The sequence below is a fragment of the Osmia bicornis genome, chromosome 10, assembly GCF_907164935.1.
Source record: "Osmia bicornis bicornis chromosome 10, iOsmBic2.1, whole genome shotgun sequence".
NCBI lineage: Eukaryota > Metazoa > Arthropoda > Insecta > Hymenoptera > Megachilidae > Osmia > Osmia bicornis.
This window is the reverse complement of record NC_060225.1, coordinates 3,401,143-3,423,258: the sequence shown is the minus strand read 5'-3', so window position 1 is coordinate 3,423,258 and position 22,116 is coordinate 3,401,143. Positions and strand designations below refer to the sequence as shown.

Below are 22,116 nucleotides of genomic sequence, written 5' to 3'. Positions count from 1 at the left end.
TAGCCCAGTGCACTAGAATAGTACAGTTATGGAAAACGCGGAAAAGGAAAAAAGCGAAAGAAAATGCAGCAACTAGAGTAACGGTAGCCAGAACTGTGGAACACATAATTGATTCGTTGCCTTAATCAAGCATTAATTATGCAAATTTAATGACACGACGGACGAAAATGTGAGCTGAGAAAATGATTATTTAAGTAGTTTTGGTTTTAAATTTGGTGCATCGTGTGTGCAATGAAAGGAACTAGCGAACCGCAAAAATAACAGTTTCACGCTGAAGAACATAAATAACGTTCCATGGAATAATAATTTTTTAACAATTACAGAATTTTAGAGAATTTAACCCTTAACAATCTAAATTTAATACTACACTCTATATTATTTTAATCTTCTAAATTTTACACTATTTCTTTAACCCTTTCATTTAAAAATGAAGTCAAAGTACCGTTTACCCTCCTCTACTTAAATAATCATTACAAGAATATTTTTATTTATCAAATGTTCGAATGCTCGATAAACGAATCGCGTATCAATCGAACAGTAGATTCGATAAGGCAACAGACAAGCGGAAGGAGTAACGGAGCATCAAGAGAGGCAAAGAGGAAAGGAAGAATGGTTGAAAAGGAGGGGGTACCAACGTGGTTCCCATGCTCCATGGGCATCAAACCGAAGACAGAGGCAGCATTCGCGTGTCCTGCTCCTCAGTGGCCGATTCCTTTCTGTATCGTCTTGGTTGTACAGTACCGGTTAGACAGCCACGCAGTGGCCAAGTGCTAGTGAACTCACCTGGGGAACTTTAAACTGCTCGTTTTTTCGGTAATCCACGCGAAACTGGTCTCGAATTCCGTGTACTCCGGTCATGTTCGTGTGAGCCTTCCTCGACAGCCTCGTCCCTTTGATAGATCCTTGGTCGATGACTTGGGTAAGCAGCAATCTGAAAATTTAATTATTTCTTATGAATTTTAATATTTATTTGTCTACTTCTATCATTAAAAATTTAAACGTCTTTATTTTGTAGTATATTTCTAAACATCACTTCTAATTTTGTTATTTTCAATTTCATTTCACCACTAATGGATCAATAGAGACAGAGTTCTGGGGTCATATTTAAGTTAGCATAAGATTATTAGAAATCAATTTTAATTTAATTTAGCCACGATTGGATTAATAGTAATAGAGTTCTAATGTCATACCTAAGTTAACATAAGACTATTAAAAATTTTCATTAGATTTTATTAGATTAGCATTAGTTCAGAGATCTTACATCTGTGAAAATTATCTTTGTTATTTATAATAACGTGTTAGGAATCTAATATCATCCTGAACTAGCCTGATTAAAATTGACAACTATTAATAATCTAATGCCATTTGGTTATATCATACGAACTTTGTACCCTCGTTATGATAGTGACAATATTTAATATCCTCAGAATATCTATCAAAAAATTATTTCACAAGTACTAATTTATTAATTTAACACTTATAAACATAGTAGACAATACCTTGAAATATTCATAGGAGATATTGACCCATCATTATCATATTCCTTTAAACGATAACGGATATGCAAGAAATAGACAATCGACATACGAAAGCAATTACTCTGGTACCCTTATACTGGACTGCACGTGATTTGCTTAAAATAATTCCACTTGCATATATACATTGCATTCCAACTGCATTCATTATGCACAAGCTTTGATTCACCGTACCATTTGACGTTTGTGTTTCGACCTATCACACAACAATTAACCCACTTTATACCCTAACACAACTTAAAATAAGAAAAATTCATGTTCGATAAATATTTTTAATTATTTCACCTGTTATTTCTACTGTGGCAGTCGATATATTTAACGGTATCCACCTAATAGTCTCATTAATCATAACATTCAGTTAGACATTATGGCATAACGATTACGTTACAAAAGCACTTTGCACGCAACGTAATATGTAAAATTGACTTACGTACGCGTCAATTAAAATCGAAGCAGAAAATGAAACGATTCGTACGGTTGCTCGTGCCGCGAAGCGTGAAATATGAAAATCATTGAAACACAAAACCGTACGCGTTTTAGTACCATTTTTTTGGACTTGTGGAAGATTCTAGGTTTCCGATAAAGGTTTCGATAACGACAAATTGTGACACGATTTATCGATGATCAATCAAATTTTAGGGACAATCAATAGCTCTGATAATATATGTTTCGCAAGCTTCAATTTCGTGATGGGTTTTGTAAGCTATTGAAGATAACAATTACAAGGACATGAAAATATGAAATTATCTAAAATTTATAGAAGCTTAAATTTAAAAACTGAATATGTTTCTGAGAAGAGAAATATCGAACATTAACGGTAGATTTGGATTTCGTGAAATTACACTGAATTTTCTAGGGAATCTGTACGAAGCGGATGATTACAGAGTAAAAAGCAAATATTTACCTCTCGACGATTATGAGATTTAAACGATCATGAGTGAAGATACGCTGTATTATCATGTGTTGATCTTACGAAGTAAATGTTAAATACGCTCGTGTGTGCGTTTGCATAGTCGTAAAAGCTTGTGCCTTGAACTCGATTACAAACGAAAGGTCAAGAACGATCTTTGTAGTTTGTGTTCGAAGCAAATATCGTGATATTGGGAGAAAGGTTGGGCAAGTTACTGTATAGGGTACTCTTGATACCAGCAAGTACAGAAATGGTAATGGCCAATGGAACCAGTTGCAATGGAGCTGTAGAATGCAACAAAGCCTTGTGAATCATCAGAGAGAACCTTTCAAAAATTCATCATTTTCTTGTATTTCAAATTTTGATTTGTCTAAAATTCCAATTTTGATTTGTCTAAAATTTCAATGTTGATTTGCCTAAAATTCCGATTATTGACAATCTTTCAATTATCAGCATTAAATTTAAAAACATTAGTTATATAATTGAAATTTATAAGAGCACCTAATTGCTTAATAGGTAATTACCTAAAATATCTTTTAAAATTGAAATGTTTAAAATTAAAGTTAAAGTTATAAAGTAGTTGGTTGGTTAATGAGTTGAAGGAAGATTCGATTAGTATACACTTCGCCTTAAACGAATGAATGGTCATTTTGTCGGCGCGATGTAATAATCATTAGAACCCGTCTTCCAACAAGAATGTGACTGTTCATCGCTGATTACGATGAGAATTATTACAGGAAGGAAGCGTGCCAGGCATGCTTATTAACTGCAAGAAGATTATTACGTAAGGGAAAGTAACGAGCTGAACAATCTATAGTGCCATTTCGACAGGTGTTGACTATTGGAGAAAAGTATATTTGATACGTGCAAATGTCTTCCTCTTCTGTTTACATTCATCTTGATTCGCTATTTAGTAAAATTTCCGAGATGGTATGTGAAAATATTTATGTCAAAGATTTCGTAACTTTCTAAAACGCGTAACAAAAGCATGTTCACTGCAACAATGCATCCTATTACGTTAATTTTCCTCTTTTTTCATGCGGTCCGTTGCATTCAGGAAGCGCATTTCCACTTCCTCCGCAATTGACACCGGTGTCTAAATCAGATTTTCGCATGATACACAATTGTGAAACTATGGCAATTATGTTCATCTTAAATTAGAAGTAAATTAATTACATTCTTGCGAGTTTCAAAAATAACATCTATATTGATATGTTAAGTACATAGATGCATTTTCAATTACTGTCAAATAACATGTAGCTGATGTGACAATAAACCTTAATATAAAAAAGAAAAAAAAAAGAATTAAAAATAAAAAGTTAGCACTGTTTCGTAATAGAAAAGTCACTTTCAAAGCAGAATTTCTTTCGAGAGGAGATTTCTTTTCTCTAATTGTCGTTAATTATAGTCTCATTTAAGGAAGTAGCCAACAAGGAAAAGCACGTTTACTTGAAATTTAGTTTAGTTTCTCAGAATAAAGGAGAATTAAAATAATTATTGCTTTTAATTAACATGATAGTAAAGTAGTTGATTTCGTGATATCAAAACCGATTATTGATAATAGAAAGTGAAATAACAACGATACTTTCACCAATTTTAGTAATTTTTATTATTTTACCTAATTTACATAAAGTGTATTGAAGTGTAAAATTTCTGCTAAGAAGCCCAACACTATATTTTTTATAGTTGAGGAGCAAGTGAAATGGGAAATATTTTTATTTATTGGAAAGTTATTGAAGAATGCAAAGAAAATTGCATCAAATAGGAAAAATAAACAACTAAAAATCTATGATTTTTAACTTTAAAGTTATAATAAAGTTTCTAAAAAATAATGGCATGTTTCGCTGAAATTTCAATGGTAATTGATATAACTTAGGTTTCGAACCTAATTTCCTTGAACTTGAAAAAAATTTGAAATTATATTAATTTATTGGTATAGCTTGCACTAACTCTTAGATTAAGAATTTGTTCGTAGACAATCTAAAAGGAAAGGATACTTGAGATCAATGATCTGTGAAGCGTTCGTTCGGCTCTAAATCTTCAAAGGTGGTTTGACTTTCTTCCACAGTTAATTATACTCTGCATACATACTTTCCTTGCTTCTTAAATCATTTTAATCACGTAATTACATTTCAGTACCAGTACATTGTTTTAGATTCTAATTTAACAGATTAATTCAAACAAAATCACTGAAATTTTCATTCATTATTCTTCGTTAGACACGTAGTAATATTCTTTCCTTATATAAGTATACTGCATTTTACAAATAGATTGTAAGTTTTTTCGAAGGAAACATTATTTTTACGTGCAACAAGCAATGTTATAACTGTAAAAGGAAGTTACAGTTTGCTTTGATTCGTTATGGAAAAATGTGCTGACTATTCCGTGAATTACCATTCTAAGTTAATGTTTTAGTAGCAACTATTCGTTCACGTAACACTTTTTTCTTTGATGTGAAGATTTAACGCGTGTTCCTCATGTATTTATTTATTTCTCACGGTTTTATTTTCAGGCATGACAAATGATTGAAGAGCTTCTGTAATAATTAGCAATTAATAACAATGCAATAATTTATTAACACCGAGACAACTAAAGCTGTTAAAATGATGAATTATATATATATTTTTTTAAATTACAAAAATTATTAACTTGATTTTGTCAAAATACGACCATCGCTCATTAATCAAACCTGAAATTAATCTTAATTAGATTCCAAGGTATATCAAAGTGACTGATACATGGAATGAACCACGAAAAAGGACAGAATCATAGTAATAAATCAGATCAGGAAGTACAAGATGTTTCTTAACGTATTGTTCGAGGCCAACCGTGTGTATTCCATGACATTGTTCAGCCTACACAGCTGAACAAGCGTGAGCGTTTCATTTCCATACAAAGGAATCCGATCGCATTCATCGCCTTTCCACTTATTAAAAAGCTATAATTACTATGGGCCTGGTTAATGTAGGAAGTGTGTTACGCAATTTATCTTTTGTACGAGGCTGATCTGTGTTAAGACTATAGAATCAGCCTTACGCTTGATTCATCGACATTGTAGTTGAATGTGAATTTATGAATTTAATGGAGGGTTATATAATTTTCAGTAGTTCAATTATTCGAACGATGTGGATAATTTGATGATTCAAACTATTGGAGTTCTGAATAATTTGAATACCTAGTGGAATTCTGGATTGATTTTTGGATGTATTGAAATATGTGGGAGATAAGTATTCGAAATTCCAACATTGGGAATATTTGTAATTCTAAGACTGCAAATATTTGGAATTCTAATACAATTTATATTTGAAATTCTAACACTACGAATATTCGAAAATTCAACACTGAAAATATTCCAGATTCCAACCCTACGAATATCTGAAATTCTAGTACTTTTAATATTCGAAATTCCAACATTTCTAATATTCGATGTTCCAATACTACGAATACTTAAATTATCCAAACAAAGATTTCTCATTCGGAAAATTGAACTAATTAATAGAAATTGCAATCTAAATTCTATTGGTATTCAAATATTCTAATACTCAAATCTTTCTAAGATCCTTTATTCTAACATACTAAACACGTGTAATAGAGCGATACTTCGTGGCTCGTTGATAAATTTCGATCGTTAAAAGAAATTCAGTGTTCACCTGTTTAAGAAGCATCTCCTGTCGAGCAATGGCTCGTTGAATCTCGATCGCTAAGAATTCTAGGCGGTCTGATTATCGTCAAGGTAATATACCTCTAAAAACAAATTACAAGTGATCTTACTCTTCCATTGTTACAAAGTTTTTTCTGTTATTGCAAGTGAACACCACGAATGAAAGAATTGTTTCGAGAGGCAGCGTGGGAACGAGAAAGTAGCAAACCATAAATTTTAAACGGTTTTTAAAGTTTTCAGGTCAACCGAGGAAACAAGGGAATAATAAAGCGACCTGATTTGGATATCAATCATAGATTTTATGAAGTTGTTGAACTGATTGAATGTAATAAGAAGACACAATCGTGTCTTCTAATTTACACCATGAGAAATACAAACTCGTGTCTTGTTAAAATCACAGGAAAGTAGAACGTATGATTTCAATAATGTAATTCGATGAAGTGTATCAAGTATCGATGTCGTGTTTCTTCTCTTATAACATTGGCAAACTGTTTTTTGCATTAGGTTAAAACACACCTGTGTTAATTTTATAGGTGTAAAAATGAAAATCTAATACCACTCAATATAATAAGAAAACATAATAATTATAATTGCCACAAATATTTAATTTAATCTTTAATTAACTTTTAATACTATAATGAAAATTTTATAATAGAATTGCATTAAGTTGCAATCTTTCTTTTTTATTGAATTATTCACAATGTAATATTAATATTTTTAGTGCATAACCATCTTTAACCGTAATACTTTCAACAATATAAAATACCATTAAATAAACGAAACATCTGACAAAGCTATAAGACACAACACTGTTCGCAAAGGTCCTTGAACAGACAATGGATGCTGTTTAAGTCAATTTTCGTTCCTTATTGCACGAGAATTCTCATACTGTATAATATACAATAGGAAACGCGTTATGTGAATTCGTCATGCACGATTTCCGACCGGATGATTGCCACAAAAAAAAGAAACAGAATTCTTTAAATGAATCATGATAAATAGTGGTTTTCTCTTTCGATTGGATTCCTTATCTAATTAATTCTATAAATAGTTGCTAATAGAATATTTTTTAAATTGCATATTGTGAATGACACATTTCCAAGGGTTCACCTAATTTTTCAAACGATTAAAAAACAGAATATAATGGGTACGTTGGAGCGTAACGAATATGAGAGCAAACAGTGGTCAAAGGTTGGAAAGTAGGGCTTCGCATTATTATGGAATTAGCACACTTTTACGGAGTCACAAGTGACATCGACACGAAACGAAAATACATTCTCTATGTCTACCTGCACATCTCCTCTTTTTTATTTTAATGATAATTCTGCTTCCTTTACCATTTCTAAAACTTTCTGTTGAATAATGCATCAACAGATTAATCTTCAAATTGAATCAACACTATTCAAAGTTTATTAATCGTATAAAATTTGTAACTCTGAAAGTAATTTAATTTTGCTTGCTTTTATTAACATCAAATTAAATAATTTTACACCGTGCACGAAGAATAAATTATTCTAATTTTCTTGAATTTCGCTTCAGAACATTCGAATGCAACCTTGTTAATTATCCAACATCACGCAAATTTCAAACCCTCCCATTCTCACATTATCATGCAAAACAATTCACGTTGAAAAAGCACCGCGAAATCACAATGGCGCAACAAATATTTCCACGAAATACCTCGAAAAAAGCCAACACATCGAACGATGAATTTGCAGATAACGTAAGCCTAAAAATGCTGTAATTTCGTATGAATATTTCCTCTTCCGTAGCGTGACGCATGCGAATCGAAAGATGAATTGCGGAAGTATGAGAAGCAAAATGTGACAATTCATGGCATGTATGTACAAAAAAAAAGAAAGAAATTTGTATCGTTCGATGAGGATTGTTGCACGGCGAAACAATAACGCAATGCAAACCGATGATACTGATATTCATCGTCTACCGGAATTAATATCTCCGGTTCTGCATCGACAAATACACGGTATCGATTTCGAGGAAGCATGATCCGAAGAAAAATAACAAAAAAAAAGATCAATAAGCATAGAAAAATATAAAGGAGCACGGAAAATGAAGTCGGTCACGCATCGGTTTACAGAAACCGCTGTACAGAAATTTTGCGGCTGATTCGCAGCGTAACTTGGATCGATGATAAATGATATCTGTCATGATTGTGGCTTCTGTACGCGTGTCTGCACATCCTTCTTTTGACATTTTGCAAACTGGTTTTATTAGCGATGAGAACTAAGTATATTGCAAATACGTGAATTCGAATTCGTCTGAGAAATAGAAAAATTAAATAATTTTGCTTAAAAATGTAAACTTTAATGAATACAATTTTTCTTAAATGAAAAATTATTTTTTTTTTTGCTGAAATTTCATTAGTTTCATTAAATTAATTTAATGAGTGAGTAATGGACGGTTAACACCATCGATGGCACGCATTATACCGTTACTCCGTCACGGTATGCAGATGAAACCATAACCGCGACGTGTGGCAGGTTTTCGAAAAAGAATTTACATTTTAATGAATCAATAAAAAACACGAAACAAGACCCGTAATATATTTTATCTCGTGTTACCGAAGGATATTGCGTAACAGTCTGAAACTATTGTTACTGTAATGATTAATACATTATGGAATATTTATCTACTGCAAAAGATGTAAATTAACCCTTTCAGAAGGTATTATACTATGTATGCATATGTTGTGCAGAGGATGCGTTTAAAAAATAAAATGTTCTCTTGTCATGGTACACGCTTGTACGTTTAGCAACGATAAAATCAACAACTTTCCTGAAAGAGAGATTGCACTGGAAATAATTAGCATAAAGGTCCAGTTTGCAATTGCATTGTTGAAAACATGGTTTAAATATTACACAGCCGTGGAGTGACCATTGACTACACTCACTGTACCGTTACACCGTCACGCTGAAAAGGATTAAAACACCGGAACCGCGTATATACGTGCGATTAGAAAAAGCCTCTGACCTCTTACTTCATCTCATTTGTCATCTGCATGATATTTAAATCAGATCACATAGATATCACACATAGAGGAATAATTTTTTCTAAATAGACGAATGATTTTTAGATATTTTAATACTTTCGTGGTCTCCCATTTCATGAAAATTTGCCTCTGAAAAGTTTCCTCTGATATTTAACAGAAAATTACTAATTGGACTATATTCAAGTGTTTCAATTTAGTGTAATTAGTACTTGATATTATAGATAAAAATAATAGGATTGTTTGGAAAATTCTGTATAAGAAGCGGTATTAGAGTACAATACTAGAATTGGTACACTATGGTATTAGAAATATTACTTATGAGAAATTTATACACGTATATTATTATAAGATCCCAAAGAATCGATATACGTAAAAAAATACGTAAAAGATAGCCTTAAAAAAGTATTGCAATTATTAAATGCATGTGCATCGTTGCACTCAAATGCAATAAATGCATGGACTTACAGGTGTGATACCCTTCAAACTACTCATTCTTTTCTTCTCAAATTCTTTTTCTAATTACACTAACAAAAGAAAATAGCTTTAAAATATAATAATTGCATGAATCACACTGTACAGCAATTGCAATTTACTAAACTTTTAATTAAACTTAATTTTCTCACTATTTCTTTTTCGAAGTGTTAATGGCAGACATTATCTGGCAATGTGCAGTAATAAAACGGGTTAATAAAAAACAATTCTCATCAGCTATGTCATCGTTGTAACCGAGAAGCCACGATGTTCGTGACTTCGTCGGCTTATGCACCACATTAGGTGCAGTCAAGTATTGTCCAAGGCAGTTGGACATCATGACGCAGCTATGATAGACATTACTTTACAGTCGAGGCCTTTAAGCCAATTTCACGTCGGGTTTCTTCGCTCTAATACCTATCTAGCCACGTGACCGTTCATTGATTATTGTTTACGATTGATATTCCGATCGAAGCTATCGAAGCGAAAGAAATATTATCAGAGACACAAGACGCACAGTCTCGAGCAATGACTATCATCAACCGAGGAGACAATAGTTCTCGAAATGAACGTGAACAGATTTTGCAGAAAAGAAAGCATCGGTCTGTGAAATTGACAGGATTCCCGTATTCTAGGTCGAAGACACTAATCGGTCGATGTTTTCAGTGATTTTTTAGGACGACCATTCGATAGAAAAGATGCCATTTAAGTGAAATTCAAACAAACGATATCTGTTTGGAGAGGAATCCACTTGAAATTTTATTCTTCCAGGAGAAATGAAATTACTGTTGCATACAAATCTCTCAATTGCATTTCAATAGCATTTCTTGGTTTGATTTCCACAAAAAAGGTAAAAGAAATTGAAATATTTGACAAATCAAAAGAGTTGTATTATGAAATCATTAATCTTAACATATTCGAGCCTGTGATTAATTAGTGTTTGAGATACAGAATCACAATTACATAGTGTAAATTATTTTATACACCTGAAACAGATGCATTTGACACACTTCACGCTGTTGAACCTGACTCCGATGGCCGTGCACAATAATTAACACCTATGTTCTCGCTTATATGATTATGAAATTATCTGTGTATTTTAGCGTGTTCTTCTGTTTGAATTTCAATAGAATTATGCTGATTCTAATTGCACGTTATTTCATCGTGAAAAGATAAAAGCTGAACGTGTTTCAGAATACCCTATAATTATACACTTCTTATTCTACTTGTGAACACCTTTCATTTATGTTTTCCTTTTCTTAGAAACAGATCTGCATTAAAATGAACTCAAATTAGTATGTAATTATTATTTAGAAGAAAAAATGAAAGGATTCGAAGAAGGAACAATAATATAAAAAAATATTGGAAAAAGTAAAGTGGTGTGTTGAAAATATTTAACTACTTCGTTTCATTAATTTTCTTCTAATAACTATCACTAACTGCAGCTGTCGCTTGTGATCCATAAACGTCCTGTTTAATTTCGTGTTATAGAATGTCATTCGATACCACGAGTGGCTTCGACCCTTAGGCGGCTTCACCCAATGGCGTAGACCACCTATTAGCATATCTTGAATACCTTCAGTTGTATGTGAAAGAAAAGAATCTATATTTCTACTAACAAATTCATTTCATTCATTTCTTTGAAGAAATCAGACTACTCATTACATAATACAAAATAAATATTAATATTGGAATTAATTAAATTGGAACACTTTATCAAACTTATAAAAGTTTTATTAATTCTTGATTGATAAACCTAGAATTACAATTTTAGGTATCTGGATTAATTAAAATTAAAAATTAAAATTGCAATTTTAGATGTTTGGAACTTAGGACCTTATTACTAATTAAAAAGATAATTACCAAGTATCTCGAATTTCGAAATCGTTTGATGATCGATACGTATCGATATTGGTACCATTCATCCAACATAGAAACCATGTTCAATCACACCGAAAACCGTCAGATTAGTAAGGTGTACGAAAGCGGATCTACCGAATCTATTATGAAATTAATATCAAGATCACGAATTAAAATGACAGTGGAACACATGGCATGGTCTTCTTACGAGACCTATTTCTGAGACCTAGCAGAAGTGCGCCGGTCTTACAGAGTCCAATCCTATTAAGGGGTTAACAGGTATCTGGTTAGAAGACGAACGACCCAGTCGTATCTCGTAGCTGGCCAAGTGAACAGTGTTCATTAAAAACACTAACACTTAAATGAGGCATCGAGATTTTTCAAATTAATAACGCGAGTCAAAGTTACCGAAAATGGGTGATATAATCGGTGGGTAAAAATTTAAAAATAATCAGGAACTTTCTGTTGAAGAATAATATGAAAAGTGCAGTGGAGTATTCTTAATATAATTTTTCAAATAATTTAGTGATTAATTGTTGTTAAATTTGTATATTATAAAAGAGGAAGTGCTTTTTATGCTTCAAATGCAGTGAAATGTTCATGAAATAATGGAATTGCATAATCTATAATAATAACGATTATTATTAATAAGGGAAAATGTTCAATTTTATGTTTAATTTAACTTTAGTTTATTTATTAATTAGATATTAGATCTAGATAAGTGTAAAATATAAATTCGATTATAATTAGGGAATATAATAACAAGTTACATAATCACTCTAACTGACTTATATAAATCTCCTTTCTTTAGGTGTATTAATTGGATTAGAAGTTCTATTTCCACAGCTTCTATAGAAATTATTTTTCCTATTCTCTTCAACAAACTTTAGCCTGAAAAATGTTTTTTTATTGATTAAACCACGTATAGCAGCGACGGCTTTTCTTTCTGTGGTTCACCGCAACTTTCTAGGAGACCCGATCCAGGAATCGGTTCACTAACGCGGTCCCATTAATTTTCTATAATATTTCCAAGTAGCCATGGAAAGTAAAACACCATTAAAGTCACTATACTTTCTCTCCGTTGAACATGCACCCTATTAGAGATTTTAGTGAATTCAAATTTAAAAAATAAAAATTCTATAATTCAAAGGAGATCCCAGAAATCATTCAACTATTCAATCTAACTTGATTTTCCTAAATCATTTCAGAAATGACCGGTGGTGGGACCAACATGGCGTACCACGGTCTCAGTCAGCACGTGAACTTCGACGTGATACCGGATCCCGACGATCGTTTCGTCCTGGAGGAATTGATCGGCGAAGGAACTTACGGGGAGGTTTACAGCGCACACTGCAACGAAACTGGCAATAAAGTTGCCATCAAGATCCTTGAGAACGTGGCGGATAATATCGAGGAGATCGAGGAGGAGTATCTGGTGTTAAGAGATCTGAGCCACCACCCGAATATCCCACAATTTCATGGTTTATTTCTGAAGAGAGCGAAGCCAGCTCAGGAAGAGGATCAATTATGGTTCGTCATGGAGGTATTGTCGTTCTGACTTTCTCGTAACACAATCAGGAAAGCGTAACGAGTGAACAATTGCCCAGGCTAACCTTTTTTTTATCTGAATCATCAACCTCGTGATTATCTTATTAAATTGCAATTAACCGATCGGTTGGCGCGCATTCGAGGAAGAGTTTATGGTCGCTGATCGCTCGTGTTTCAAAATATGTGTATGATTAAAGTTAAATTGCACGATTTAACGATTAGAAAAATTTCATTACTTTTATTGGATTTGATAGCTGTGCACTGGGGGATCGGTTACCGATCTCGTTCAAGGTTTGAAGAAGAAAGGGAGACGTTTGACGGACGAACAAATAGCTTATATCCTACGGGAAACGGTGGAGGCGTTAGTTTATTTACATAGCAATCACTGCATGCACCGTGACGTTAAGGGGCATAACATTTTGCTCAACGAGGATGCACACGTCAAATTGGTTGACTTTGGCGTTTCTTCGCATCTCGCTGAAACGCTCGCGAGGAAGAACACCTCGGTTGGTACACCTTATTGGATGGCACCCGAGGTGAGACGTGTTTCTAATAATTATTTATGCACTATACAAAAAATACGTCTTATAAATTAATTCAATGAATTTCTAATTGCGAATGGTAGTAGTAGAGGTATTAAATTTTGTATGCAATAATTCTGTACTTTTTTATTTAATTATTTTTAAAAAATTTAATACCCGGATATCACCATCCACAATTAATTGAAAATTCATTTACAATGGACCACTTTTAAAATTGCTTACATTTAAAGTATACGAGCAATATTTTTATTTTTGCATTTTCTAAGACTATGAATCGCCAAAAATGTACCATTCAATTTTTGCAGTAGAATTATAAAAGATTTTTTTCATCCTTAATTACAAACTACGAATTCTTCCCTATATACAACAGAAGATAACGACAGCGTTATTCATATTTCCTCGAAAAAATAATTTTATTAAAAACAGGTGATTGCTTGCGAGCAACAATTGGATTCCTCTTACGATTCACGATGCGACGTTTGGTCAGTTGGAATCACAGCTATCGAATTAGCGGAGGGAGATCCTCCGCTGTCCGACCTGCATCCGATGAGAGCACTTTTTCAAATCCCCAGAAATCCACCGCCATCTCTAAAGAATCCGGATATCCATTGTCCAGAATTGGTGGATTTCGTTACCGAATGTTTGGTCAAAGATCTCGAGTACCGACCATTCGCCAGTGAATTAAAAGAGCATCCTCTCCTTATCGGTGTCGATGCGACTGTAGAAAAGGTCAGAGAGGAACTTAAAGAAGAGATTCGTCGACAGAGAACCGACGGTAGGGTTCACACGCAACCGGAAGTGACCACGAAACATGGAAAATTGAAAACTGATCGCAAAGCGAGACCAGAGAAAATGTATATGGATGATCTAGCTGCTTTGGATATGTTATCTGAAGATGCAATTGTTGAACAATTGCAGCACAGATATGAACAAGCTCAAATATATACTTATATCGGAGACATACTTGTTGCTGTTAATCCTTTCACTAATTTGGGATTATACACGGGAATTGTGAGTGATTTTTAATAATTTTAATTCTTAGGTGAACAATAGTTCCACTTATAGTGGATTTTGGATCAAATATGATACAATAATAAAAGTTTTATTTTACATTAGATTTTTAACTGTTCTAAAGAATTAGACCAACTTTTTAATTAATTTATGCAGGAACAAAAGAGATACAAAGGTCAAGCAAGATCAGACAATCCACCCCATATTTTCGCTGTCGCTGATGCTGCATACCAAGCATTGCTACATCAACGACTGAACCAAGCAATAGTAATTAGCGGTGAATCAGGTGCAGGAAAAACAGAAAGCGCTAATTTGTTACTCAAACAATTAGTCTATTTAAGCAAGGCTCCAAATCGTAACTTGGAAGAGAGGATCCTACAGATTAATCCAATAATGGAAGCCTTTGGTAATGCGACTACTGGAATAAATGCAAATTCATCGAGATTTGGAAAATACTTGGATTTGACTATGACAAAAGGTGGAAAAGTCACCGGTGCCAGAATATCAGTTTATTTATTGGAGCAATCTCGAGTTGTGGCTCAAGCTGAGTAAGTATCACGTAAAAAAAAAAAATTTCTTTCGAATTTATCTATAATTTTTTGATAATCTTTTTCAGGGGTGAACGTAATTTCCACATATTTTATTACATGTACGACGGTCTGGAAGCAGACGATCGTCTCTCAGAGTTCTATCTAGACTCAAACCTCAGGAAACATCATCGATACTTGATGGATCAAAATCAAACCTCCCAAACGCATATTGATAAATTCCATCAATTGAAGGCTGGATTTAAATTACTTGGCTTTCAAGATAGCGAAGTGGATACGGTGTATCGTATCCTAGCTGCTGTTCTTCATCTTGGGGATATCGAGTTTGGAGAAGTGGCGAGTGAAGACAATACTGATAATAAGAGTCGAGTTATTGATACAGCACCTTTGCACAGAGGTAATTTAATAATATTTTTCTAAGTTGTTGAAAATTAGCCAATTATAATATTTAATGCTTCAAATAGAAAATCACCATTTTTCTCTCCTTAGCTATTGAAAATTGGACATTCGCTAATAGACAAATAATCAAATAGTCAATAATTAAATATTGATACAAGTACCATTTTGCAATACCTTTATCGTTATGTCAGATTTTTCCTGTTTCAAAATTTGTCATTTAATCGAAAATAAGAAAATTATTCAAAATCTACTTGTAATTAATCAATTTTAGTCTCGCAATTACTTGGTATCGAGGAAAATGATCTTCTGGAAGCTTTGACATCGAACTCTGTTATGACCCGAGGAGAAACAATTACGCGAAACAATACGGTAGCCGAAGCTTGCGCGGCAAGGGACGCCATGGCGAAAGGATTGTACGGTCGATTGTTCGATTGGATGGTCAATCAAATCAACTGTTTGCTTTGCTTCAATCGTTCGCCTAACTACGAACCGTTAGCGATCGGTCTTCTCGACATTTTCGGCTTCGAAAACTTCCCGAGAAACTCGTTCGAACAACTATGCATCAACATCGCCAACGAACAGATACAGTACTACTTTAATCAACATATATTCACGTGGGAACAGCAGGAGTACATGGCTGAGGGAATACCTGTGGATCTAGTGGAATTTTCGGACAACAGACCTGTTTTGGACATGCTTTTGAGCAAACCTATGGGACTTTTAGCTTTGTTGGATGAAGAGAGTCGGTTTCCTAGAGCCACCAATAAATCGTTAATTGGTAAACTGATTTCGATCAATTAGTTTTCACTGAAAAAGTTATATTGTTAGAAATTTAATTTTAAAAAAGCTCTAAGTGAATGTAGATTTTTGGGGAAATAGAAGTGACAATTTTTTATATATTGCAGAGAAGTTCCATAACAACATCAAATCGAAATTCTACGTGCGACCAAAATCGGACGCCGTTTGTTTCGCTGTTCACCATTTCGCAGGACGCGTGGTTTACCAAGCGGAAGGATTCTTGGAAAAGAACAGAAATTTCCTGCCCCCAGAGGTCATCCAACTTGTCAGACAATCTCAGTACGACATGGTCCGTTTCTTGTTCCAATGTCCTATCACAAAGACTGGCAACCTGTATTCAGCTGTTCACGAAACTGATTCCAAGAAGTTGTCGCAATCAAATCAGAATACCAAGGTATATGATTTGATATTTCTAAATTTATACATTAAACATTTTTGGAGGGTCATCAGTGAGTGATACTGGAAATGAACGAGTTAAGAAAGAAATAATTACTTATTTCCAATTAGGAACGTTACTCTAGTCGTGGATTGGCTTCGCAGTCAAGAGCTCAACAAACTGTGGCAACTTATTTCCGATACTCGCTTATGGATTTATTGCAAAAGATGGTATCAGGATCACCTCAATTCGTACGATGTATAAAACCAAACGACTCTAGAAGTCCACAGTTCTTTGATAAAGAGAAAGTCGTGAAACAATTAAGATACACTGGGGTCTTGGAGACAATAAGAATCAGACAGAACGGATTTTCGCATAGAATACCGTTTAATGAATTTTTAAAGAGGTACGTGTCTATGAATTACTCTTTAACACAGTAATTACCATGGGAACCATCGATGAACTGCCCTTCAAATTTTGTGTAATTAAAAATTTTAATTTTATAAAAAAATTAAATAAAATTTAAAATTTAATTTAAAAATGCGATACCTAGAAAATTTGGAACTTTGCCAATTTGGTATTTTAAAAATTTGGAACTGCAAATTTGCAACCTTGCAAATTTCCTTTAAAATTTTCTATTGCAGATACTGTTTCTTGGCGTTTGGCTTCGACGAACGAGTGGTTGCTAATCGCGACAACTGTCGTCTTCTCCTGATTCGCTTAAAAATGGATGGATGGGCGTTAGGTAGAACAAAAGTCTTCCTCAAATACTACCACGTCGAGTTTCTGTCAAAGATGTACGAGGAACAACTTCGAAAAATCATCATGGTTCAGTCATGCGTTCGTCGATGGCTCGCTAAGATTCGATTCAGAAAACAAAAATGGCAATTCGCTGTGTCGGTTGTTACTCTCCAACGACACATACGTGGATGGTTATCGAGGAAACATCTGTTGGAGGAGATGAAGAAGAAACAGGAAGAGGAAGAATCTACTGTTCTACAGAAAGCGCAAGGTTTTTTACAGAATAAAAATAACAACTTACAAAAAAAAATATTAATTTAAAAAATTTGTTAATATTATTTTTATAGAAGAACAAGCAGAGAAGGCTGCAGCTGAAGAAGCAGAGAAAGAACTTGAAGAAAATGAAGAAAATGAAGAGGAAACAGATAAGGAAGGATTGAAGGAAGATGATGCTGCAGTCATTATTCAAAGCCGTATGTTTATTGTTAATAAATACGCGTGTACTACATGTGGAATAAAAAAATCCTTTGATTTTCGCAGATTTCAGAGGCTACACCATTCGCAAGCGTTTCGGAGCCGAGCACGAGGAACGTTTCAAGAATATCTTGAACAACTACGACGACAAAGAGGAAGCGCATAAAGCGTTACTGAGAGAAGGCTTAAAGAACGAGGATGCTGAAATGATCGTTGAAAAATGGTACAAAAAGGAAGAAAGAGTTCAAAAGAAAAAACCACCTGTGAAAGACACTGTGCATCCTAAATTGAGACAAGCTGATCTTATACAATTTTCTCAGAATGTAAGTAAAAAATGATAAAAAAATTTGCATTTATTAAATAAGACTAATTATTTCAAGCACGCTAGAATTTAATTAAAATACATTTGTAAATTATTTGTTTTTTTAACAGGTTCACATGAAGAATCAAGAAGTGCACAAGAACCTACGTCGCAACAAGCCTGGAATACGATTGAACGACATCGAGGAGCCCCCACCGGATTACGTCCAACCGGAAGGATTCAAAATGGTTCAGCCAATCCTACAATACCGAAGCGGAGGTCAAGCGGATGGAGAGGAGACCATCAAGTACTATCGTGACCTGAAGGATGAAATGAGCAGGTAAATAGACTTAATGCTCTATTGCAATCGATTAACCTTTTTCGTGATCAATGAACGAATGGAAAATTCGAATGCTCAATTTTCCAATGCTTTTGGCACTCGCATCGGAAGTGGTTCGGACTTCGACGAAGACGAAGCTGGTTGGGACTTACCGTTGATACAGCTAGAAAATGACCTTCACCCATTGTCGAGGTACATAAAGAAGATCTCAGAATCATTATCACATGGAGATCTCAATTAAATTAAATTAACGTGTAGACATCCACTGTAGAAACCCCCCAATTATCATCAACATTTGGGTAGTAATAATTCAAATTTAATTTTAGACCCCGTTTCTAGTTTTACTTAAATAAAATTTGGGTACCTAATTTTAGTTAAGGAGCAGACTCCGTAGGTCTACACCTCGACTGACCCCTCTCCTTCGTTTGAGAATTACAAATTTATTTTCCTCAGAAATTGTTATATTTTGTTCAATTCTAGGAGTCGAATGGGGCAGGTTCTGGAAGTAAACGCCGAGAGGAAAGAGCGTTTGGAAGCTCAGGGCGACTACTCGATAGCCCCGGAGCAACATCTCTCCGATATATGGCACAAAGCTTTGAGAAATCCGAGCGAGAGTCCAGAACAAGAGAATTCTGGCAGACCGAGGTAAAGTTTCATGGCAAGTTAATCATTTATTACATATATATTAAACCCTGGTCTTGATCTTCAGTTTCCTCTTTAAACTATCAACACAACCCTCGTCAACTTATTCTCTTCACCTTCACCTTTCTTTCTTATATTATTTTTCGCATTAGACAGTATCGTTGTATTAACCATTGTACCATAGTTATTGAGTTACTAATCTCTTGGTGTGTTTCTGTAACCTTGCCAGAGGTATCATGGCAAACTTCCAGGTAAAATAATAAAATTATGCCGTCCGTAGAGTGTATCATACCCATCTGAGAGAATTTAATTTTATTTAGAAATTCTTGATGTAGTTATCACGAAACATCAAGTCAGAAATATCTTAGCCACGAGGTTACATTGAAATCATCGGTAACAAAATATTCGAAAAAAATAACTAATTAACCGATGCAACTCAATGCAACCCAACTGCAATCCACAAAAGAATTTTTCAAATTAAAATCCATGTAACATTACAGAAATCCGAGTATTTTTACATGTAGATGTCTAGAACACAAAATTTATCAATCGTCTCTGAAATCTTCATCTGTCGGTAGTTCTGATGTTAACGATCAATCAATTAGCCTAGAAGACTGATCTTTTTTTTACAGTACAAGGATTAATCACCTGTCTAACAACAAGCTGCAGTCCCCTGAGGGCAATCCGCGCCGTAAACAACATGCGGTCGACTCTTCGAATCTCAACAATCCAAATGGCATACGATCCAGATACATCCTTAGATACAATGATGTTAATGAGCGTCAACCACCGATCATCGGTCAGCAACGTGTCGTCAATGGACACTCTATAAATAGCCATCAGAACTTCACAAACGGTCATCCACAATTTACCAATGGGTACATTCCCCAAAATAATCGTCATTATCTGATGAATGGACACGAACCACCAAATGGTCGTTCAAATCCTCCGATGAACAAGATGAATGGGCATGCACCGAGCAGCAATGGATATCGAAACGTCTTCACTGCATGCCAGAATGGTTTATTCATCAACAAGATGGTTATGGACGATGAGTTAATTAAACCATCGAAATTGAGCAATGGCTTGAGAAGCCATTCAAACGATAGAACAAGGGAATTGCTGCCTACGAAGGAGAATAGTAATTTGAAGAAGAATCGACCGATTGGTGCGGATGGTAAAAATGGGTTCAATAATCGGTTGGTTAATTGTCAGAACGCTATTAATGGTCGATTAGGACGGAAAGAGATGGAGAAGGATACACGCGGTATTCCAACTGATCTTAGACAAGTACTGAGGCCAACAGCGGTTCGAAAGCAAGAGATCATCAAAGTGGATTACGATCCGGAAGACATCAACGGACCGTATAATTTCAGGCAGCTATTGAGACCAGCTGAATATCTGCCGACTGAATCTTTAAGGAAACGAAAGGGCGGAGTAGCTTGCAACGGCGTTTCCGTGTCGAAGGACAAACTTCCTGAGAAACACGTGAAAAGAAGAGCGCCTTTGGCTCCCAATCAAAACAAGCTCGTTCACGCGAAGAAGTAATTCTATGCTTGAACGTTCGAACTATCTTAGAGCAGATGTTAATTGATGATTAGTTAGACCCAGTATCGATTAATTTCTGATGGTATAGTAACGTTCCAGTGAAAAGAAAAGAAATCTGTAGGGAAACACAGCACAGGAAGCGTGTAATTAATTTACTGCTATGAAAGTTTAATACTCCTAAAAATTAGAAATTAATTATTCTCACGCGAAATTTAATTACTTTCAAACTTAATTTCATAGATGATTTTGTGGGGCTTTTATTTTGCTTAAAAGAGAAAATCAGAATTTTCTTTCCCTTTGATTCCTTTTTATGTTAGGTTAATTCAACATTTCTCTGTAGCCGTTTGAAAAAGGATATTTGTCAGTATTTATTAAAAACAATTGCTGTTTCTCAACAAAATATATTGCAATGATATTGTTTATTTAGAACTAGTCATGTGTAGCTTTATGAAAGATTTAGATGTGTTCGATAGTGTTAATGAAGAAAAAAGAAAGAATTTCACGAACTTCGGACGATGTTATTTATCTGACGCGTATCGTGATATTTATATTCTAAACGAGCATTTAATTGCAAATATGACTTAAATATAAATTATCGAAATAATTGTTTGTTAGTGTTCTATCGTGTTGAATGTTTAAAAGGGCGTCTTAATTCATAGTTATTGTTAATTATTTATTAATCTCGAAAATACAGATTGTAAATAAACTTCTGATAGAAGAAAAAATAATCCATAATTACGAAAAATAAATCTTAAAATGTTCCTTCTCCTGTCTTATTTACCTTCAATTGTTTAACAATTACGTACAGATAGTATATGTTAAAAAAAAATCAAATATTTAAGTATATTATAATGTTAGAATGCTGGAAATGGAATAAAGAAGAAAAGATAAAGAATGGAATATAAATTATTAGAATTTTAACAAAATATTAACCTGAATTTGAAAAACTGAATATTTTACACAATCCCTCTATTGCCATGTAAGTACATATATCTAACAAGTACACGTGCTTATATGTATACAATGTATGCAATATATGCAATGTCATACTAGACTATAAATATATTTGGGATTGAAGAACATCGCAATCGTACTCAGGTTTTGCAATTTGCATTTAAAAAATATTTTCGTACGATACTATACAACTGCGCATTGCCATTTTTATGTTGCCTTTAGCGCGCAAATCGAAAGCGTATTTGAAACTCACATTTCTTCCATTTTCGCTGTAAAAACTGCTCCCAACTCGGATCCAGTCCTTCCCACTCGCTGAATCTTGATAGAACACTAACCACAACACTATTTTTCATATATTTTCTTCAATTTTACAATAAAATTCACTGAAATTACAGTCGAAACGTGCGGAGCAGTTAACAGTTTAGAAACACTGACGTCAAGCGTCGT

At 34.1% G+C, this 22,116-nt stretch overlaps 1 protein-coding gene across 4 annotated transcripts; it reads left to right on the top strand.

Annotated features, from left to right (window-relative positions):
• The first annotated feature begins 835 nt into the window (after positions 1–835).
• LOC114874367 (myosin-IIIb-like) lies at positions 836–21,476 on the top strand. 4 transcript variants are annotated; one of them, XM_029183570.2, is made up of 17 exons: positions 11,732–11,876; positions 12,656–12,990; positions 13,250–13,531; positions 13,964–14,548; positions 14,705–15,096; positions 15,165–15,493; positions 15,767–16,273; positions 16,401–16,687; positions 16,801–17,075; positions 17,314–17,681; positions 17,758–17,883; positions 17,951–18,207; positions 18,317–18,525; positions 18,637–18,717; positions 19,006–19,170; positions 19,397–19,418; positions 19,800–19,909. In XM_029183570.2, exons 1-17 carry the CDS (start codon positions 11,861–11,863, stop codon positions 19,809–19,811), a joined length of 4,248 nt encoding a protein of 1,415 aa, XP_029039403.1. In that variant the 5' UTR covers positions 11,732–11,860; the 3' UTR covers positions 19,812–19,909. The 4 variants fall into 4 exon arrangements, with proteins under 4 accessions (XP_029039401.1, XP_029039403.1, XP_029039400.1 ...); XM_029183568.2 differs by lacking the exons at positions 11,732–11,876; positions 19,397–19,418 and adding an exon at positions 836–919 and having other exon boundaries at positions 19,800–21,476; XM_029183567.2 differs by lacking the exon at positions 19,397–19,418 and having other exon boundaries at positions 19,800–21,476.
• Positions 21,477–22,116: the final 640 nt, after the last annotated feature.

Excerpts from the sequence above, each read along its gene's own strand:
- LOC114874367 (XM_029183567.2), top strand. Across the intron at positions 17,682-17,757 it reads TGTTCTACAGAAAGCGCAAG|AAGAACAAGCAGAGAAGGCT; the intron begins GTTTTTTACAGA and ends TTATTTTTATAG. Across the intron at positions 17,884-17,950 it reads TGCAGTCATTATTCAAAGCC|ATTTCAGAGGCTACACCATT; the intron begins GTATGTTTATTG and ends TGATTTTCGCAG.